A 22,960-nucleotide genomic window follows, 5' to 3' on the forward strand; every position below is an offset into this window, starting at 1 on the left:
TCATGCCCTTTGGAGTCAGTTATAGACACATCCAGGAGAGAACTTCCAAACTAAAAACCATTTTCTTTTTTTGCCAAAGAACTGAAATCGGCCGTAAATTGTGTCAGGTCTAGTGTGTCTCCTCGTAGTCTTTCGGGGTTTATGTACAGTGTAAGTGAATGAGCAGGCAGCCGTATGTACCCACTCGAGTGTGTGTAGATGTAGTTAGTGTATGTGTATTAGAAATTAATGGAGAGAGGCACAGAGAAAGAGAGAGATGTGTGTTTGTGTGTGTGTAGTGGCCCGAGTATGCTTTTTTAGAGTGTACAAATAACACTACGAGTGTGGGTGTGTCATTGGTATTTATCGAGAAAGGGGCGGATATCACCAAATTCAAGTTTTTGTGTGATGTAAATTGCCAAATAAACCAATTCTTTTTCATTTTCTTCTTCTTCTGCTGCTGCTGCTCATAAAAGTTATACAAATTCGTGCTATTTTGTGAGTTTAAAAACAAACATCATAAAAATGCTACCACAATATTACCAAAAGGAAAGTACGATCGTCGCTTTTTAACAAAAAAAAAGTTTGCACTTGTAAAATCGTATTTCCTTAGCCTGCACAAAATTTAATTAACTAAGAAAAGAAGAATTTGAAATGTCAAGAAATTTTAAACATTTGAATTTATTTTAGGAAGTTTCTACATATCCTAAATAAGTAAAAAAAAGCAGCTTACAATAAAATTACTCTTTTAATAAAGTTTTAGAATCAGGCACATGTAAAAAAATACAGTATACTACTTCCTTGTTCAGACACGTGCATCTTTAAATAAAATGTATTTAAACAAAGGTCTCCAGTACATTTAATGTTTTTGTTGAGCGCAAACGAATGGAAGAAAACAGGAGAATAGTCATTTTAAGAGTGCAAAAATCACAGTATTTAGCCAACGAGAATTAAGAATTTAATGGCAAATCTTAGTTATAATGTATGCTTACTCCCTGAGTTAGCCCCTCCATCACTGCCAGAATAATCTTAATTCTTAAGATTAAGTTAAATTTCATACAGTTTTAAAGGCCTCTACATTCTGCAGCAGGTTTCTGCTTGCTTTTTTATATTATACATAGAAAAAGTCTGCACCAGAAGGACCATTTGGAAGTTTCTCTCGATCCTCTTGGCTCTGATCGTATTTGCCGTTATTATGTCTTACTGTAAAATAATTTTATTGTAGGTTAGCATTTTAAATTATTTGCTCTCGCTTTTTTGTAGTTGTAATTTAAAGAAATAAATCTCAACACGAAAACCTCCAGTAATTTTGAATCCACTTCCTGAAATGGGATTTATTAATCTTCTTTTTTTTTATGCACTCTTCTAACCAGCTAATACCCACACACGAAACAGGCGTGTACAGAATAATCCACTACAAAGTAGACTGCCAGTCCACAAGCGGTTGTTACTGCGGTAAGTTTGATAACAGAGATTACATCGAGTATAATTTATGTTGTAGTCTATAGGCTAATGTAAATGATAACTGCGGCGGGGGACGAGGTACTAGGCAACCAGGCAACTCCACCTGAGATAAAGTAAACGTGTTCGACCGTAAGTAAGACGGTGGCTCTCAATCAAGCTGCTCTATGGGACATGTTTAAGCAATGTATCTGTGACCCTACCCACCTCATCTTGTCTTTAGGATAATAAAAATTATGTGTATATACTATTTTTCTTTTTAATGCACTCAAAATAATGTGCAAACATCTGGGAGCAAGAGCATCAAATAATTGCCTATGATATTTATTGAAACTTAAAAATGCATTAAACAAAGTAACAATATATTCCAAGTGAATAAAACCGATCGCCATCATCCGAAACATAGCTGCTTTAGCTGATCTTTTAGGTTATTTACGAACAGAAAAGGTACAAACCATTGTAGAATAACACAACATATTTATTATCTAGGTGTAGTAAGAAATGTCACTTTTTAAAATTGAAAAACACTGATTAGTATGACTTACTTATAATAGCCTTTGTTGATAGTTCCAAATTTTACAACGCTTAATGGAATTAAAGATCTGGTATGATAATCAGACACATCGCCTACAACATTGGGTTCGATAACACGCTGCTGATGAAGGCGAACAAAGTAAAATTATAATTCTGAAAGATTTTAGATTTAAAGATATATGAAACTGTCGGCTATTTGTATTTCACAATTTGGTGAAAGCAATCGTTTTGTATTGTTTTCTGTTGAATTTCCAAACAAAGTCGACATTGGATCCATCAGTAGCTTTTCTGTAAAAGAAGAAAACCTTGCATGTACATCACACAGACGGCCGCAGTTACACTGGCGTGACTGATCAAAAAAAAAAAAAAAAAAAAAAAAAAAAAAAAAAAAAAAACCAAACAAACAAACAAACAAACAAACAAACAAACAAACAAACAAACAAACATTAAAGTCCACTGATCAAGAAAGTTCAAACAAAGGTAAAGTCTGCTGTACCACATCTACGTGAGGTGGTCTTCACGTGACAATATCAGCCGAAACACCAACATAGTCATCACATTCCAAACGCACAGCGGCAGGTTCGCAACGATAAACAAAGTTTTAAATTTCTCAACTAAATTTCTCAAATGGGGAAAACAACAAGGTGTTGTTGTCTTAGGGGATACCGCATTATTAGAGATTATTTTCATTTCTTTCCCTACCTGGTGCTGAACAAGTAAGTCTACAGTATTAGTCTGTATCAGGCAATAATAGCTACAGCTATTTCTGATGACATGTCACAGTTACTGAAAGTGAGGATCACCGTGTCTTACAAGGGCAACAGGAGATTTAATAGAGGCATCATGTTTTGCCTTGGTACTAAGCAACAGCCTCAATTTAAAAACATGTTTAAAAGACAGCAGTGAGAAATAGATGCACTGTGCAAAGTGTACTAATTACAAAAGTTTTTCCAATGATATACCCTGACATTGCACCCCATGACACATGGAGCTGAGCAACATTGCTAGTTTTAAAAGTAATGGAGGTAAAACAGATAGTTTTTTATACAAGATATCGATAAAAACGTACTCCATACACTGACGACTGTAGACATTACATACAAACCCCTTTAAATACTTCTGTAACCATTAGATTAAAATGTAAACATACGGGGAAGAGACAGAGATTCTTACTAGGTGTTATAGTTTTATTGTATCAGTTTGTTAAATAACGTCTGCAATAAACAAAATATAAAATTTAAAGTTATTAAATTACCCATAAACCAGGCTCTTCACAGATAAGCAAGTCGTTTCTATAGGACACTATTACTTAAAATTATGACATGCAATTTCGCTTCCCAGTGCAGCCATAAAATTGAAACACAGTTTGAGGTAAATAGTCTGATAAGCTATTTTCCCTTAAAGTGAATACTCGAAGGAAGTCTGGATTACCTTTTTTTGTTTATTATATTTTTTCTGAATTTTTTCATTTTCTCATATTGTGCCAGTCTGGTTGCTTAATCTCCCATTATTTCTTTCATATTTTCTTCTTTTCTATTGAATTATATGTTTCTTTTTACATAATTATTAAGCTCTTAATTATTTTATTGTTTATTTCTGATTGTTTTATCTTGAAGGGCAGATTCGTCGATATCTGTTTTAAAGAATAAACGTCAGGTCTTGACTATCTTCTTAAAAGCGAGCTGTAGTAAAGGTCTCCTTCAGATTATCACTCACATGAGATAGGAAGCCGGCGGTTGGTGAGGAAGAACAGGTTGTGAGCTCGTGGCTGTCACTTTGTCCTGTGGCTGCTTTTGTGGTGTGTGTGTTTCGGTTGTGTGTACTTGCATCTTGAGTGAATATTATTTTCCTACTTGTTTATCTACATCTGGCAAGCTGTGATTACATCTGTGGAGAGAATCTACATCACTGTGTGTTTGCTTCCTCGATTTTTGCATCTTGTTGTGTATGTTTACCTGGATTATGTGTAAAAAGCGTGCGCCTGTTTATTCGAGACTAAACAAGAAACAAATGCTGTGGTTCGATTCTAAATTATAGACCTTCTTCACTGTTCGTGACAAACACACGTTAAACTAAACTTTCGGCATTTCAGGACTGACCATTGGCAGTGATCATATCCTTGTTTTAATGATCCTTAATTGGTAATAACTTAAAAAGTCAAAGCTACCCGACCACCACCAGAACTCGCTTTGACGGAAATCTGTGAGTCAGGTTTTCTCCGAAATCTCCATCACCAAAATGTTGACGGTAAATTCGCCTTTTTATAGCACAGTTGTTGGTAATGTAGACCATCTCTGTGAAAATATCAAGAAGATTTTACGTCCATTAGACCAAGAAATTTTATGTGAGACTTTTGTGATTAAAGTAAGTCCCCGAGATATCAGCTTACAAGTACAAAACAGTCAACTGCAACACCAGGAAAGAAATGAAGGCAACTAAGGAGAAATGGATCGAGGACCAATAATACATCTACATGCTACGCATTGCCAAGTAACCAGGCACCGTGAGTTTACCAGTTTATTAATTACCAGTTTATTAATTAGCAGGGTTAAAAGTCATAAACGCTGGGAAGCACACAACATTTGACCGCAAGAAATTCTACTTTTATTATTTTTGGTGTAATAAACTAGCTGTTATTTATGGTGATGACTAATGTCACTAGCTGGACCTCCATACATAATAAAATCACCAAAAAGATAAATTGCATGGTAGATTCAATATATTACTATTAAATCTTTTGTTCTAAATCTTTTATGATGAAAAGAACTTTATTGGTAATTGAGAAAGAAAACTCGGAAATCTACAGAATAGAAATATTGTAGGGTAGGCAGGACCAGTATAGAATAAGCAGCACATCACACTAGGGCAATGTTATAACTAAAGTGTGGTTTTCTGTATGTCCTACTTGACTGGCTGATTGTCTGTCTGTAATGTCTGCTGATATGTCAGATTCCATGTATTTCTATTAATTAGAGGGTCATGTATGTATGCAGGCCCGTTCTTAGCCCCCGCGGGGCCCGAGGCAAAGGGCATGTGCGGGGCCCTCACGCCACGATCACACGGTTTTCCATATGCCTAGTTACCATATCAATCAAAAGCGCGGGGCCCCTTGAAGCGCGGGGCCCTAGGCAGATGCCTCGTCCGCCTGCCCATAAGCACGGCCCTGTATGTATGCACCTGTGTGTCGGTGTGTGTGTCTCTCTTGTTATGTACAGTATTCGCCATTCATTTCTTTGCGTGTCTGATTTTCTACCTTGCTTCCTAGGGGATTTTTCTTTCGAATTGGGGTTCACAAACACAACTGCTCATCAAATCATAAACCATATTAGCTACATGTAAGACACAGTTTTTGTCGTCTGATTTTCGTCCACAAAAGGATAAATATTATAATGATAGTTTTCCTTTACTAAGCGAAAAGAAAATTATTGTATTTTTTAAAATGCTTTTGACAGTAGCAACTATGCTATTTAAAAAAAACTGTGGCGAAATTTTTAAAACTGTGATTGTCACAAAATAGATCAAAGCATTCATAAGAAAAACTCAGTTTGCCTTAAAGTGGGATTAATGAAAAAAACTGACATTCATAATATGTATGCTACAGATAAGTAATAATGTTGTTTCTGTAAGGGCAGAACAGTTGATATAACAAAAAGCTTTTACATTCTATAAGGAGACACAAAAAAAAGAAAAAAATAAGAATATGATTTTGTCGTTTCCTTGCGTTATTATCGTACGTTCTGCTTTTACTAAACCCCCACCCCTCCAAAAAATGCAAGAGAAATATAGAAAAATGAATAAGAGATAGTAACCATGTGTATGACATGATCAACATGCACGTGCTTTAGACTGTGTTTTTACTTTTGTTGTGTTCACACGAACTGGGTTTCTCTTTTAAGTGCATCGCAAAAGTTACAAAGGGAAAAACCTGTGCGGTTTCTTTAATAACTAGTGTTCTATGGGAGTAAGTTGTAAAACACCAGTTGTTGCCAAAACTGCAACAGTATCAGGCGTTGTCGGGAACACACCTATCAATGAGAGTTAAAGGCACGTGGTGGTGAAGGCCTCGGGTAAGCAAGCTCGCCGACGCATCGTCTGACAAACAAAGCAATAACCAGGATATGGACCTGGAACATCAAAGAGATATATAAAAGAGGCAGTTGAGTTCAAGTGACAAGTGAGTTCAAGTGGCGAGTGAAATGGCTGTGAAATGACGCCATCTGATGATCAACCTCTATGGTATTCATCCTACACACGAGGGTCGTACGTTTGCCAAGTTATCCCCAACGGAAGCCTCACCACACCACTGCCAGCCAGGCACTCTTAGTGAGCCCTCAGGGGAAGAGGAGAGTTGGGAGAGCAAAGCAGACTAGGGAAAAACCAGTAGAGAGCGAGGCAAAGGACGTGGGAACCACATGGGCCCAACCTATACCGGGTCCGCTGGCGAGATGTTGCGGACATATGTTCCTGGAAGAATAACAAGGAATAAACTATGAACATAATTCTAAAATTATGGAAGCTGAAGGTTATTAAAGCCACCTATTTCTCTTAAGACCACAACACAATCACGTGTCCATGTATTTTAGTCGGTGTCTGCAAAGTGAATCAGCAGTTCCTAACCATCAAACACATACATTGCCTGTCTCCAGCAAAATTTTGTCTTTGACTGTAGGGCGAGACATTGGCTACACAAATGTGATTTATTATTACTAGTCCAAATTCTGCCACCAGACTATCTTATAACCATGACATTCTTTCTCTACTTATCTCCTATCTTCTGTTTTCATGCGGCCATCACCTATCTCTCCCATCACGTTCAGCCTTTCATCCACTCAATCGACTACTCACCCATAAATTTCAATTTCTGCCTCTTGGTTGATACCAAATGTTAGTGGGGCAGAGTGGGGGAAAATGTTATTTTTTAATCAATTTGCATTGGCTAACCAGTTTCGTAAGAAAATTTATGTAACGAAAAAGAAAAATAGCATATATTTTGGAATTGTAAATATGTTAATGAATTTCGGAGAAACAAAATTGTATTATAGAAAAATGTATAAATGCTACAAGGATAACTCTCCGTGAACATCTTGTCCTGTTTGGATGCAGTAATAACTTTGAGACAGACTTTTTTTACTGCTCACAAATTATACATATATTCTTGTACATTTTAAAAAGCCATCCAATTGAAAAATTTTACGCAGGTTTAGAAATAAAGAAAAGTTTACTAAACCTTGGCCACCGTATAAACAACTTGTTAACTAGAGATAAATAAAATGGCCTTATGAATACTTAAATCTATGTATGCTTGATATTATAGATATTATTAATATTGTTGTGCCGCTACCATGGCACAAGGGATCCAAGGCACCTGCTATGATGTCTGTGCTTGATGTGTGTGAGATGTGAAAAGAACATATACTTTGTTGAGCAAGATTTTGCCTTGTTGGCTTGTTTGGATGCATTCTTGAGGACTGTTACCTTATGTGAGAATGTTTGTTTTATATTGTAAAACATATTATGTGTGTTATGTATCGTTGAGACAAAATAAATGTTAAAAAAGAAAAAAACGCTGTCCTTGAATCCGATAAAAAGGAATATTCAGGAGGAAACATGCCTTTATATCGTAAACATGACACCAAATTCTAATACCGATGTGAAATTTAGAAACATTGCAGAGTGACATCTTGTAAATCTCAAAGCACTATTGTCAGACCTTCAGTACTGATAACTTGACATTTTGACCTGAATCATTTGTCACACGCAGTTCCATCAACGGTCGTGTGCAATCTTGTTTTCGACATGAAGTAGTGTTTGTTTATTCTTAAGTAGCGTTGACTGGGGACCTGAGAGGATGGATATTTAGCCATTCCCTACACTGACTCCTCTGGTATTTGTTGTTCCCTGGTTTGAGTTGTGCTGGTATCTGGGCTCCTGTTGCGACTTGACTTTAGAGCTTGTTCTTGGAATGTTTGTTCTGTCTTCGGACCAATCGCGATATCCGGGCAACCGACTGAATAGAAAACCCTGCGTTCCTGAGACAAACGCTCTTCTTTTCGTTTCTTTTCCCTTCTGATGACGGCTTCAGTGCTCATTTCCCAACACACTAGTACCAATAATAAAGCAGATAACAATAACCTGCAAAACGGTTCACTCGAGCATACAAGAACTGACAGGCATTTTTGTTTTGCAATGCAAGTTTAAAATATGAAATCTCATATTGATGTAGATTATCTAATGAAACTTTTTTAAGTACACATCTTTGACATCAAAACAATTTTACGTGTAATTTTTATTTTATCTGTTATTTATTTTATATTCATTTATCGCTTTTTTGTTCGTTTGATTGCTCGCTCCTCCTTTCTTACACCATTTCTCTTCCGTTTCTCCTTCATTTTATTTCGTTTGCTCGCTTTTTTACCTTACTTGTTTAAGATCATTAGCAAATAAGTTGTTTGACAAGATATTAAGTTAGATACACCCCCATCTCTGGCACAAAAGCAGATTCCTAGCGACGCGCTGGTCTGAAGCAATCCGTTTCTTTTCTTTTCTCGGAAAACAGCGCTACACTTGTCATTATGAAGGTGCTGTGTATCGAAGTTTTCTCAGTCGACTTGTTCTCGAGTAGGTGACTCCACAAAGGCCTGGGAAATGTTAGCCAGAAAGGAAAAGGATATAAAATAGACCTTATATAACTATCAAAGAGATTAGAGTGTCTAGGGGCAAGTCAAGTGTTCGGCATTTCTTAATCAGCGAACACATAGCCTTTTATACAAATACATATTGTAATTTATATCCTTATTAAATGTTTTATTTTAATTAAAAACTGTTCCCAAATAGTAATATTCCCACACCACTTTTATTGTTTTTCTATTGAAAGAAAGATGTGGAACTCTTCTAAACTTAAATATTAATTAGGCAGCACAACGCAAAAATATGGTCGAAAGTTGAGTTACTCTTTCTGAAGCCTGCTTGTTCTTGCCCTACTAGTTTGTTGACTTTGTTGACAAAGTATGTAACCTTGCTTAAGAATATACTTTATTCTTGTCAGGTAGTATAGTATATAGCTTGCAAGGAACAAAATGAATGGTAAACCAAGAATACTTAAAATGGCAAACTGAGTACGACGTAAGACATTTTAAGCATGCAAACAAACTGCCTTATAAACAAGTGTCCCGTCGAGGAAGAAACTATCACAGCAGAAATTCCAACCCATGATACTCGATTTTCACTACCTCATAATATGCCCATGCTGAAAAGAATTTTAATAAAGACATTTACGATCAAAATGTTTAAGTTGTGTCAGAGACACTCGCTCGACGTAAACGCCTGACATTTGCGCTTTCTTTTCTTCACAAATTAACTCTTTTGCAGGATTTTATTCATGAATGATATTAACTAAATTTAACTAACAAAAAATACACAATAATGCTGAAAATAATAAATGTTAAAAGTAATTTTCCAGTGAATATATATCTCATAATCTTTACTATTATTTACTGTTAACGGTGTTTAAAGAAGTTCTTTTTGCTGGATTGATGATAAAATATTAAAATAACAAAGTGTAAAGTCCGGCACAACACTGCTTTCATGAAGTATCAACAGTCACTGGGGACTAATGTTCCATAGTCCAAATATATATATATATCTTCCATACACACACTCAATTTATCTTGACGCATAGAAACAATCAAACAAAACCCAACTGACGCTTTCACTCGGGATATCGTTATACACAAAAGTAGACTAACCATTGACTTTATCATGATTAAATACCTAAACACGTGTAAAAATAAAATAGAATAAAATTATTTTCTTGATTCCTAACGCATCACTGTACATCCCACAGAGCAAGAGAAAGAAAAAGAGAGAGACGAATAACTAATCAAAATAAAGAGAAACTGTTCATAAGTGTAGAAAAGGATTTCAAAAGCACAGATAGCACAGCGCTGCAACTGTTTTGCTAGTACAACACTTTGACAAACAAGCATGTAGATGAAAATTTTAAAAGTTGAAGTAAAATACAACGATAGATCAATAGGTGACATAACAATAATGAAAAATGTGCAAGAAAAGCCGGTTACCTATGTTGTAGCAAACATATAGGGTCACAATAGTTAGTGTTTCGGCCTTTTAATTGATGTTGATTTATTAAGTCACTCTTCTCTGTATTTACAAAGTTTGTTCGTTTCAATAACGAGGCAGTATAGTTTTGTGTTACAGGACAAAGGAAGTATTTCATAACAAACCCTTTCTTGACGCCAAGAGGTGTAATCTAGAAATATACAAAGACTCAATACTCACTCATTTCCTGGCGTTGTCAAGATGCAGAAGTGTGACACAATAGTTTGCTGACCACTTGACCAATCGGAACAGCTCCACATAGCAACCCACCATGGTTACAGTGTGTGTCAACATGTGTAGTTACTAGGGTGGAGGAAATAACAGACCACCAAGCTCCACCCCAAAGCCAGTCAGCGCCGGGCGACATCAAGCAAGAGAAAGACAAGGACAATGCAGGCGATACTCCTAGTGACTGTCTTCTCCTGTCTTCTTGCGGCTGGTGAGTGGCTCTGTACTTTGGGTTACACTTTAGTCACTTGGATGTTGTCTGAGGATCACATTAGCTGTAAAATTTTCTAACCGGCTGCTGGCGGCTTGTTCTGGTCAATATTTCTCCGTTTTTACCCAGCCGTTACTATAGTATTATATAGCGTTACTTTTGACTCTGTTTTCGTATAAGCCTTGCCGTAGCATATTAACGAAAGTGACAATCTCTTTTTTATTAATCATATTGTCCATCTTTATTATGATTCGTTTCGTTCCTTTGAGTACATGTGTACGTTTTGTTTCTTGTTTTGTTTCTTTTAGACATTTTGTGTGTTGCATCGAACGACATATATGCTAGCGTTACTTTTTGTATTACGGTTTGGATTAGGGTTAGAATTTGTCTGATTAGCATTTAAGATATGATTGACATTTATGAGGAGGTCTAAAGAAGCACTGGTATTGCATGTGGCTAAGCATGTAAAACTTCGGAAAAAGAAGTCTTTTCTTTGAATTCCCCGTGCTGTGCAGGGTGACTTTCTTTCCCTAAGACTGAGAATTGATTGTGGCCTCTCCCAGAAATAATGAATAGTCTAAAGACTCTCTATTACTGTAGTCCCAATACTACGAAGGACGTTGGCATCTGTCTAAAAGTAGTACAGATCCTTCCATTATTCATTCCGTCGACTTACTATAAAATTGCTTTCTGTAACTTAAATTTTGTATTAATATTTCTTGGGGATGTGTTAAGTAGTTGTTAGACCTTTTTGATGTTACCTCGGGCCATAACTCCATGCAGTGAACTGCCTGGTGGCCTAGTATTTTTTTCGAAAGAGTGTTCCTTAGCTGCCTTCACCCTCTTCCTGACGTCGTAGATCATTGTAGCGGCTTGTTTTTTTTTTTTTTTTCTGTCTCTTTTTCTAAAGCCTTCTTTTGGTCACAAAGATCTAAAGAATAAATTATGTCTAAAGTTTATTTTTCTTTCCTCTTCTTTCTTATTCTATTGTAGTAATACCTCTTTGATGTCATCCTAGTGTAACAAATTCTTGGCGCGTAATTTACCTTCGGCTAGGAACTTAACAATATCAACTTTTGTGTCTTGCAGATTTTTAATGTCAAAGTGAATTTTGGAGTTTATTGAGCTAAGCTTCACAATCAGCTTCAAATGTAAAAACTATATAGAAGACGCTGTGCCAGCGCCTGAATGTGTCACTGTTCTAGTCTTGTTAATGCCGACTCTAACGGCTTTCCGGATTTGCCAAATTTAAACTTCTATATGCATTCTTATGTCATATATCTATGTATATAAATTATAGGTGCACACAAGCAATAAAATTAAAGCGACTTTTTGGTAGCCGGCAACACGGGCGCGCGGTAATTACTCGCTTGTCACCACTGCAGTGAGAGGCTCAGGGTTCAGATTATGTCTCTGGATATTCTCTGTATATGACAAATTTTCTTACGGCCAGCCGCCAGGACTTTTCTCTAGGTACTTCGGTTTTTTTCTCACTTTCTTTCCCATGATTGTGCGAAATCACCTCAAGATGGAAGCATCTTTTCGCCAAAGCAGCCAACTAACCAATGTAATCAGTTACAATCTTTCATTTGAATTTAGTACAAGAAAACAACATTCTATATTTCTTAAAATTGACATTCTGTAAATGTTCTAAAAATTATCTTTAAAACTTTTTATCACAGTTGGTTGTTTTTATTTGTGTATTAATTTATATAAATATTCAAAAATACCGGACAAAATTTGAATTGCGGGCATTTGCGTTCGCATCGAATGGTATAATCAGCTCTTCAATATCTGCTTTGGCAGTGTGCTTTTTTCGAAACTTTGGATAATGTAACATTACATTTACATGAAGAATATGTAAGATATATATGACTTCTATAAGGATTAACAGGTTTGATTTTCTTTCGTTTTATAGTTTTATTACATATCTTCAATGACGTACTGTATAATTGTTATACGAGCCATTTACAGGAAGGGTCCTATACTTACAAAATAATTTTCAAAAATAGTTTAAGCCTCACCGGGTTACACGAATAAGGACTTTTAGAGAAACATCAGCAACAGGATGATAAATAATATGAGTGGAGAAATATATACACTTTGTTTTTTGTGAGCAGAAGGAGAAAGATAGCTCAAACTAAGTTATAAACCGAAACAGTGAGGAAGACAAAATGTTCATTATTTAAATCGGTGTGCAGCTGAGGCAGCTGAACTTGGAAAGGATTGCGCCCATGACACTGGTTGTTCTACAGGCGCCATCTGTTCAGAAAGTCTTGTTATGTGTGTGAATTGATGTGTGTCTGTGTGTGATGCTATACTCAATATAACATAAACTGCAATAGCATATATTTTATATACTGAAATGATTAAAACAAAGAACTTTAATATGATTGCGACCTATTTAAATTGATTTGCCATTGCTGAAAATAACATTCACTCAAGTACGTCAGCACGCGCGAAAATTTCTGGAAAAACGCCTATTCTCTTTACCCTTTAGCCTATGCTATTACTTAGCATAAGTTAATAGATGATAACTTACAGAAGTTTCTCTTAAATCGAAATATGCGCATCCTAACCGGCTGGATATTAGTAATGCCCAGCAAATTTCCCCTTGTCAACCCAGCTTTTAGTAAAGGGTAACCGGCTCCCTATAGGACTGAAAAAGATAAAGCAGCGAGGTAAAAGAAATATGAACAAACCTTACAGAAAGTGATCCAGAGAATGCGGACTTTAACATGTGACACGACAAGACACTAGAAAATAGCTATTAATTTCCTGTTATTTAGATATCATGCTATCGCATCTCTTTCAACGTACTTGTCCGTGAGGAGCGTGTTATCTCTGACAGGTAGCATGATCTCGAGGCTCTGAGAAGTCCCGTTGTGAGTTCTATTTATAGCGGCTGAGTGTTCAGCCACTAGAGCTAAATCCTGTCTCTTACAGGCACTGTCAAGTTTTAGTAATTCCTATTCTCATGCGTGTCTAAACACACCAGCTCTTAGATACTACTTTAACATATGTCTCTCCACGCATTCATTCACTATTCTCCATCTGCACAGACCAATTGCAAAACAAATACGCATAAAATATATTCCTGCGAAAAGTGTCAAACAATCACACCACACATGATGTAAATCAGGAAGCCGAACTGACCGGCGGACGGACACCAAACACAATCAAACTTTCTCTAGGGGACGAGCATCTCAATAAGTTCTCACAATCGGCTCTGGGTTCGGCGGTCCTTGTTGCTGACTCAGAGGCGTCTGCTTTGTTGAGCCTACCTTTATAGATATAAATAAATATGGCTGCCCTGCAGTGTAAAACAGCCCAACTCTTCTCCCAGGTTGCGGCCTCTCACTTTCTTTTAAAACGTCCCCACCAACCCTTCTAGAATCTTCTGTCTATACTATCAATTCACACCCGACACATGCTCCGCTTACCTGCTGCATCTAATTTCGTTCACCTAGAATCCCTGGCTTCCTTTCATTCTTGCAATCACACATCTTTTCACCTTTCCGTGACAGTGTTGCACACATTACGGAAGTGTACAGGTAGATTGTTGTTGTCTTCCGAGTCCAACGCTTAGCTTCTTGCGAAGTTCTCCGCTGTTAGTCTCGGCGAGCCTGAACAATAAATAAGACTAAACCGGAAGCTTTGTACACACCTGCCTCGTTCTAGTAGTTAACTGGAAAAATCGTCTGCTAGCAGTCCAGTAATACAAGTTCGTGCAGAGACTGATTTCGTTTTACAGCGACGACCAAGAATGCCCTCCGAGTCAGGTGACATCACACCTTGTGAATATTTTATGGAAATATGTAAAAAGACAAGTTTACCTGAACAAACCTCAAACATTTGCAAAACTTAAGAGGTAAGTTCAACAGGTAACAGGCAACATGGACAGAAACGTTAGTTCTAACGATCGGATGTCTGCCTGCAAAGAAAGTGGAGCTGGACATATACTTGATATCATTTATTATAATAAATGGAATGAAATTCGAATAAACTTGAATATCGAATGGAATTAAATAACAAATTTAGATATTTTTTCTTCAATTTTGTCTGATTTATCGCATTTTTTAAAAACTGCGTACTGCATGAAGCACCCTATATATATATACACTAAAAGATGTAAGTTGATGTGTGGTGAGAGAGATGAATCATAACAGGTAAAAATTATATTTAACTCTTTAAATCATTGAGAGGAAAGATATTAAAGACAACACTTAACACAGAGCAGCTTGACTTTTGCCTATATCGACTGCCTCTCTGTTACCTACCAATTTAACAGAGGGTCAGATAGAAGTAAGCAGAGTAGTGGAGTGTCATACCGTCAAGTATAGAGCCAATTGCTTCACTCGATGTATTCTAATCATCAGCTTGCTGCCATGAACTAGAAAAGCGAGGGCCATGACTAAAAATAAAAAAATAAAAAAACGTGTAAGAAAAACAAAAACAAAGCACAAAAAACTAAATGCACGTAAAAGAAATGATACAGTTATAGACAGCTTTATCTCATGAAAAATTAGTTTTCCCTTTTAATCAATAAAAGACCCATTGATTGAGAATCTGGTATAAATGTTTGTTGACAGTGGCAGCTATAGACCCAGGAGCGGTTGGCGGAACTTGCCTTCCAAATGATAAGTGCACGGACGGAACTTCAGTGTGCGAATCAAATACATGCAGTAAGTAGTCGAAGACATTGCTGGGAGGACGATGGTAGTTAAGCTAAAACTTCATCGTTATAGGCTGGCCCATTTATTTAATCCTCTTTTTCTTTCCCATTGTTACTGTCTCTCTCTCTCTCACACACACACACACAGGTGTTCGTGTGTGTGTGTGTTATTATATTTCTACAGATATGTGCTCATTAAAGAAGGTAAAATCCAAGGCAAATTAATAGCAATTTATATTATAAACATTTTCATTTATTGTTAACAAATAAACAATAATATGGACTATGTTTGTGCACACGTTTCAATTTTAAGGGATAAAAGCTGGAGCGGCCTGTACTTCATCTCCCACTAACTGTGTTTCACAGTCGACCTGCAACACAAAGTGCACGTGTAACACCGGCTTCACTGAACAATCGACCGGATTATGTAGTAGGTATCTCACGTGTATCTTTTAATTTACTGGTCTTTCATTGATTTCTATTATCAACTCATATAGGTTTTGCAAACTCTCTTTATTTTCATTGTGTTTGAAAAATATAACTATTTTTCTTTGAAGAAATATTCAGTATAAGCAATATCAGTTATTGGCTATTGCTAGGTTTTGACATTGAATATCTGACATAACAATAATGTTTGCGATCTATAAATTTACACAAAACCTCGATTTTGAAGGTTTTATTCAAATGGGACTGGGAGATGGAAGTCATATTTTGAAACTTTACTTAAGAAGTTAAAATTTACACAACTATAGTTTCTTGATTTATTTATTTTGATCACACACATGTGCATACACACCCAAACTCAAGTGCCATGGAACAGTTTACAAAGCCTTTAAAGGCCGACTAATAACGGCTAATACTATATTAAAATATAGTGACTACAATAAGTTCCAATATTATCTTTTCATTGACAAATTGGGAAAACAGGAGGTGAGATAAATCACATATTTTTTATTTTGTGGCTTTGTTTTAAATGTCTGATTGATGGGAGTCGACACGTTGGTGTTGTCTTGTTGTCCTCTAAGAGAACAAATTGATACATTAACAAATAGACTGGGAAGTAAGATAGTTGAAAGAAAACTTACATAACGGCCAGATTTGTTGTCGATTTCGTCTCCGTCTCTAGTAGTAGGTACCCGTTTAACAGCTGTGTCAGATAGGTGAAGTATGTTGTGCTATGCAGTGTCATAGTGACCAGACTGCAGACAACGGCTTTAATCCTATGTGCTTTAATCTGTCAGCTGGCTATCAGGCAACAATGAAGAAAAGTGTCAGGACTGAAGAACAAAATTGAAAATGGCTAGAAAAAGTGTGAAAAAAATAATAAACAAAAAGGAGTAAAATTGGACATAGTTTCTATAGTCAGGATGCTCCTTTATAGCATGATGAAGTCGTTTCCTGTTTAATGAATAAACGGGTTATTTAATGAGAATCTAGTATAAATGTTTGTTGACAGCTGCAGCTGCAGGTGCAGTCGCCGGAGCGGTTGGCGGGACTTGCCTTACAGGTGGTACGTGCACTGAAGGAACTTCAGTGTGCGAATCAAATACATGCAGTAAGTAGTCGAAGACATTGCTGGGAGGACGATGTTAGTTGAGCTAAAACTTGATCATTACTGGTTGGTCCATTCATTTATTTATTTCTCTTTTTTCTGCTCTCTCTCTCTCACTCTCATATACATAAATACATTACAAAATACTGGTCTATTTATACCTATATTTGCTGTTAGACTATTCCTAGTTCTAAGGTGAAACGTGAATACTGGCCCCAGGGAACCGGGCACGTGGGCCATAGTTTACCTCAATCTTCACAACACACGTCAGCATAAGTTGAAGGGGAACCACACGTACAATACTCACACGTCGATCACACACTTTACCATTTGACTCACGAGCCCCCACCCGTACTGTTCCCCGAACACGAAACTCCATGTGTGACATAACGTGTATAAAAGAATCAATGAAGATCAAAACATTCAAATACACTCAATGTAAACACTCGTTTAGGGGTGAATCCCAGTGCTATCCGTGCTAACCGTACTTCCACTATTCCAGTGCTGTTACCTCTCTTTAACTTCATCAGCCGGCTTGGTTTACTGTAACCACTTTGGGCTGTCTCCCACTTATATATAACACCCTTGCGCTCCTACCACATACAACACTAAACTGGCACGTACTCCCCTCCTACCCTTCCATTTTTTGCATACGGGCCCTTAGGGTTGTCAACAAGCCACCCTAGACCTTAATTTGGCGATTGTTACTTCCTCAGTTAAGGTACATGCCATTTACACTATATCATTTTACATATTTTATATATCTCTCCAGCCATCATCGTTTAATTTATGTTGTTTCATAAAGTACCCAGTTCTTAAAATTCAATTAATCAGCGAAAGACAAATAAAAACTCAAAATTCTTGACTTATTTTATTTAATGTCTACTCGGATTAAATAATGAAAAGTGATATTGAGCATTTGTTTACCTCCACTTTCTTTGCAGGCAGCCATTCGATCTTTGAAACTAACGCTAATTTTTTGGAAGACGTCCCTGTCGATTTCGCCCATTAGTTTAGTTAGTTTATTCCTTGCTCCTTTGAGGGCAGCAACAACACCTCGCCATCGGACCCTGTATAGGGCAGCCCCCCTCAGTAGGGCCCATGAGGTTCCCACGTCCTTAGCCTCGGTCTCTACTGTTCTTTACCAAGTCCGCTTCAGTCTCCCAACTCTCCCCTTCCCCTGAGGGTTCCAGTCAAGTGCATGCTTGGCAGTGGTGTCAGCTGGTTTCTGCAGGGTCTGTCCTGTTCAGCCCCATTTGCGCTTTTTGATGTCTTGCCTAGTGGCATTCTGGTTGGTTCTTTCTCACTGGCTACTGTTGGAGATCTTTTCAGGCCATCTTATTCACACAATACGGCAATTACCCGTGAAATTTCACTTTTTTTCGTAAATTGTTTGAGGTTTGTTTACGTAAACTTGTAACTTTACATCTCCCCATTAAAAAGAAGTCACAAGGTGTGCGGTCAAATGACTCGGAGGGCATTCTTGGTCGTTGCAGTAAAAGGAAATCAGTTTGTTCGTAGCGTCTCATTATTGTAAAGAGTTTTAACAATAAGAAAGCGTAGCTCAATGCTGAACAGCTCCGTGGCTAAAAACATGCAATGAAACGACTAATGAATTGGTCAGCTAATCCGAGTGAAGGAAGAAAATAAAAATTGTACAAACAGTGCTTACAATCTTCAAATAAAAAAATCCCGCGAAATTAAAACAAAATTGGGTACTTTATGAAACACCTTATATGAGGTAAAATGGAAAGCAAGTCTATAGCAGTCTAGACTAGAAGTATTTAATATTCATTGTTAACAAATAAACAATAATATAGATTGTGTTTGTGCGCACGCTTGGCTTCTTAGAGATCAAAGCTGGAGCGACATGTACTGCATCACCCACTCAGTGTGTTTCACAGTCGACCTGCTCTACGACCTGCAACTGTGACAGCGGCTACAATCAACAATCGACTGGACTATGTAGTAGGTATCTCACATGTAACTTTGAATTCACTGGTCTTCCATTCATTTCTATTGTCATGTATAATTCGGAAAAAATGACAAAGAAGACAATGTCACATATGTTTTACTTTGTGGGCAAGTTTTTAAATGGATGACAGATGAGAGTCGACTCATTGGTGTTGTCCTCGAATAAGTACATAAACAAATCGATTACAATTTAAGATATTGGAGACACAACTATTCCTATGGCCAGCTTGTTTTTGCCGATGTCGTCTGACTGTGTCAAGTACCCATTCAAGAAGTACCATGCGCCATGCAGTGTCTACGACTAATATTCAGACAACGGCTTTAAGCGTCTCTGCTTTAACTAATCAGTTGGGTCCTGTGCAACGAAAACGGCGAGGGCAACGACTTAAGGAAGAAAAAGAAACTGGGCGGAAAAAGAGTGAGGAGAATAAATAGTAGGTCTAAATAAGTAAAATCGGAAATAGCAGTTTTATACACAATGTTGCATTCTCTATAAGATATCGTTTTTCTTGTCAATCAGTAACAGAGCCACTTGATGAGAATCTGGTAAAAATATTTGTTGACAGAGGCCCCCTCAGTCGCCGGAGCCGTGGGTGGGCCTTGTTTAACAGGTTCTGCTTGCACTGACGGAACTTCAGTGTGCGAATCAAGTGTTTGCAGTAAGTCGTTATGCCAGGGGCTGGGAAGACGAAATGAAATGAGCTATGATTTGATAATTATTAGCTGGTCCCTTTCTTTACTTATTCCTCTTTTTCTTTAACGTCATTTCTCGCTCTCTCTTACAGATATATATATATATATATATATTTTTAAATATTAACACACGTGTATATTTAAACATATATTATTTACATTACTTTTTATTAATTTCTTCTATTTGATTTTTTCTGCAGCCATATGTGCGTTATATATGGTTTGATGTGAAGTAAGTCCATAAGAATCGATTAAAATTAGAGGCATCAATTTCCTCTTCATTATCCTCATATAGACAAGAATGTAGACTATATTTTTGTGGTTTTTTAGAGATCAAAGCTGGAGCCACCTGTACTGCACCTACCACTGACTGTGTTTCCCAGTCGACCTGCTTCAACAACAAGTGCACGTGTGGTACAGGGTACACTGCAGAATCGACTGGCGTTTGCAGTAGGGATCTCAAAGGTAAACGCTTCATTTACTGGTTTATCGTTAAGTTCTGTTTTAATCACACATTGGTTTTGGCATCTCCCTTTGTTCTCATTGTCTTTTAAGGAAGTTGACTTTTTGAAGAAAACAAATTAAATATAATTTGTATTAGTAACAAGAGTTGGTATGATTTGAAAACGATTAAAGAATTATTACCTAAATACGGACAGATGAATAATTTACTGTTAATAATATGATACAATACACGCCATTTACATGTATGGGTGTATGTAAGAGAGAGAGGCGTGAGCAGTATATTTACCGACTAATACATTGTTGACAATTTCTGAAATCGGATACTAAGAAAATTATCATGGGTTTCGACAGTTAACTTTTAACCGGTATATAGATCAGTGGTTCTCAAAGTATTTCGGACCGCGGACCACTTTACAAAAGTAAAAATATGGCGGACCACTAAGGCCTAAAAATCACTCTGTACTATGAATTTCAAATTTAAATTTCCGCATTTGTTTCATTACAATTCAAAACTAAATGTCCTTCTGTGACAGTAGTATAGTAATAAGTGGACATAAAACTACGTACCTCGTTATTTGTTTTAAAATGTTAATGCGAGGAATACATCACTTTAAACATCAATTTGCTGACATATGACGACTGTCAGCCGCAGACCACCTGACCTATACCCACGAATCATTAGTGGTCCGCGGACCACACTTTCAGAACCACTGATATAGATGATTACTATTATCGTTTATTAACGGTTGGAGTCACTATTCGTCCTTCCACGTTGAGCGATGCTGCCTCTCCTCTGCGCACTCCTATCTCCCAGCAAACAGGCTTTCTCAGGATTAATGAACAACTTTTGTACTGTAGTTAGTTAAAAGATGGGCGATGGTGGACAGTGTCTCTACACTGCACCAACATCTGGCTCTGACCAATCCAGGTTGGTGAGCTTCTTGGCCCACCCACTCTATCGTTCGGTAGCAGACGTGCTAACGACTCACAGTACAGTCTCCTCCATTCTTCGATGCCGTTAGTGTTCAGGTTCGGATGCTTCAAAAGCTTTTCTCTGAAGCATGTGTTTTCTTGAGAAAACGCATCTTGCCCATTCTCACTACCTCTTACTAAGTGCGGGCCAAACAGGATGCTCCTTAGCCTAGTTGTCATCACTGTCACCTAGCTATGGTCGACCGACTACACTAACCTACTTTATTATCCAAGTCGGCGTGGACTTTTATGTTAATTAACTGTGTTGACGAATATCGTAATTAGTTATGATACCTCTCTAACAGATTTACTACTTTTAGGGGCAGAGAATCTGAAAATCCTTTGGCACATAATGTAATGCGTGGTTAAATGCGTCACCCAGTCACATGACTTCCCTAAAATCGTGGCTATATCTCTAATTACTAAAAATAACTCACCCAAAATAAATACCCAGGGTATTATACAGCCTTACAAGGTGTACAATTTGTTTATAAAAACCTTTGACAGAAATATTTCACATTCTGTCGCTACAACCCAGTAGGTACTTTTACAATGTAAATGATCTATTGTGTATGTAATTGTATGTATTTTCTCTTTTATTCTCATGCAGCATTTCTACGCATTAATCATGACACATAACGCCTATATCAAAGTCTATCTCCATGTGGAAAATAAAAACTTCCTATCTTGAACCTGTAATGCCTGTTCTTTTGACAGGCGGAGTTGCTCTCCAGTCTGTGTCCTCCTCGCTCCTCATCGGCAGCATCATCACGTGTTTGGTGACCTTGAGTCTGCCATGAGACACGTTTTGACCTTCCATTCGGACCTAAGAACCGGAAATGGACTTTGCTTACTTGAATTTTGAGACTGTACTTTTCTACATTTTCAACTGTTAGAAGGCATACAAAGGATTTAATAGGAGAAATGGAAAACTACAAGGACAGAATGGGAAACTTTTGCCAAGAAAAGTAGCATGTATATATAATATAGCATGTGTATATTAGAGGGGGAGAAGTCAAACAAAAAAGTTTATCAACATATAGACAAAAATAATAAACAGCGCACAAAAATCTTGAAAATTTATTGTCTGAATATAAAAATACTTTACACATTGCGTAAAAAGTAAACGATACCCTATTATTTTATTAAGACATTTTAAATAAGCAAGAAGTTAGATTATTGCTACTGAAGTAAACACTTTTATATTAACCTGCAAGCACACGTGTTGTTAATGTAGAATTAAGCAGTCAAAACGTTTTATTCTAATATAGCTTTTTTTACGCTTCTCTTCATTTTGTATGGTTTGTTTGAAAATCTTTGCTATGTTAAGTTGAATCCAAAGGGTGACAAACATAAAATATAAGGTAGCATACAACGTTGAGCAAACAGCATATTCGTTACTAATTCCTTGAAGAAGGAAAAATTCTTTTCACGGAGGCTCTAAGTGACGTGTACTTTTCGTCCAGCAATTTTTTTTTTATTGAGTCCCTCATCTTTCACACTCTGTTTTTTTTTCTATTTCTCTCTCTCTCTCTTTCTTTCTTGCATGCTCACGGTATGAACCAAACGTTATCGTCTGGTGAAAGTTAGGGGCCTCCGTTAAAAGAAGTTACTATCTACCTATTATTTTAATTTGTGACCCCTAAAATCCTTTTTCACATTCTCATTCGGAATGCATTTCTTTAAATGATTTTTTAAAAATCTTCATTAAATGATATTTACAGTACGATTCTGTGCCCTAAAAGCGTGCTTTGGTCGCTCTCAGTGATTGTACAATTTATATTCCGTCCAGCTTGTTATTAAATATTGACTGCATCAGCACGTATTTGTGTATTAGTGTGCAGGGTATGAGTGTGGGAACGTGCGTGTACCTGTGCTTACATTGTGCTTTAATTGGGTAATTGATTACGATGTATATCTATATTTGTTGTGGTCATTACGAATAGAAAAGGAACTTCAGACCTTTAAATAGTTCTCCAAGATTTGTTACCTAATTTACCTATCCACTTCTATAATAGTCAACAGATAGTGAGGTAAATCGCTTAAAGAAATATAAAAGTTGTGACTTCTTAACACATAGTACCTACTAGAAAGTTTG

General features: G+C 36.9%; 1 protein-coding gene across 1 annotated transcript; it reads left to right on the forward strand.

Moving 5' to 3' along the window:
- Positions 1-10,455: 10,455 nt before the first annotated feature.
- LOC112572586 (tenascin-X-like) lies at positions 10,456-22,580 on the forward strand. Its single transcript, XM_025252328.1, has 8 exons — positions 10,456-10,531; positions 15,124-15,216; positions 15,520-15,636; positions 16,663-16,761; positions 18,610-18,726; positions 19,299-19,391; positions 19,756-19,890; positions 21,580-22,580. Exons 1-8 carry the CDS (start codon positions 10,483-10,485, stop codon positions 21,660-21,662), a joined length of 786 nt encoding a protein of 261 aa, XP_025108113.1. The 5' UTR covers positions 10,456-10,482; the 3' UTR covers positions 21,663-22,580.
- Positions 22,581-22,960: the final 380 nt, after the last annotated feature.

The sequence above is a fragment of the Pomacea canaliculata genome, linkage group LG9 (assembly GCF_003073045.1).
Source record: "Pomacea canaliculata isolate SZHN2017 linkage group LG9, ASM307304v1, whole genome shotgun sequence".
Taxonomy (NCBI): Eukaryota; Metazoa; Mollusca; class Gastropoda; order Architaenioglossa; family Ampullariidae; genus Pomacea; species Pomacea canaliculata.

Coding starts and splice junctions, on each gene's coding strand:
- LOC112572586 (XM_025252328.1), top strand. CDS start 10,483: ATGCAGGCGATACTCCTAGTGACTGTCTTCTCCTGTCTTCTTGCGGCT. Junction 10,532..15,123: donor CTCCTGTCTTCTTGCGGCTG/GTGAGTGGCTCT, acceptor GTTTGTTGACAG/TGGCAGCTATAGACCCAGGA. Junction 15,217..15,519: donor GTGCGAATCAAATACATGCA/GTAAGTAGTCGA, acceptor TTCAATTTTAAG/GGATAAAAGCTGGAGCGGCC.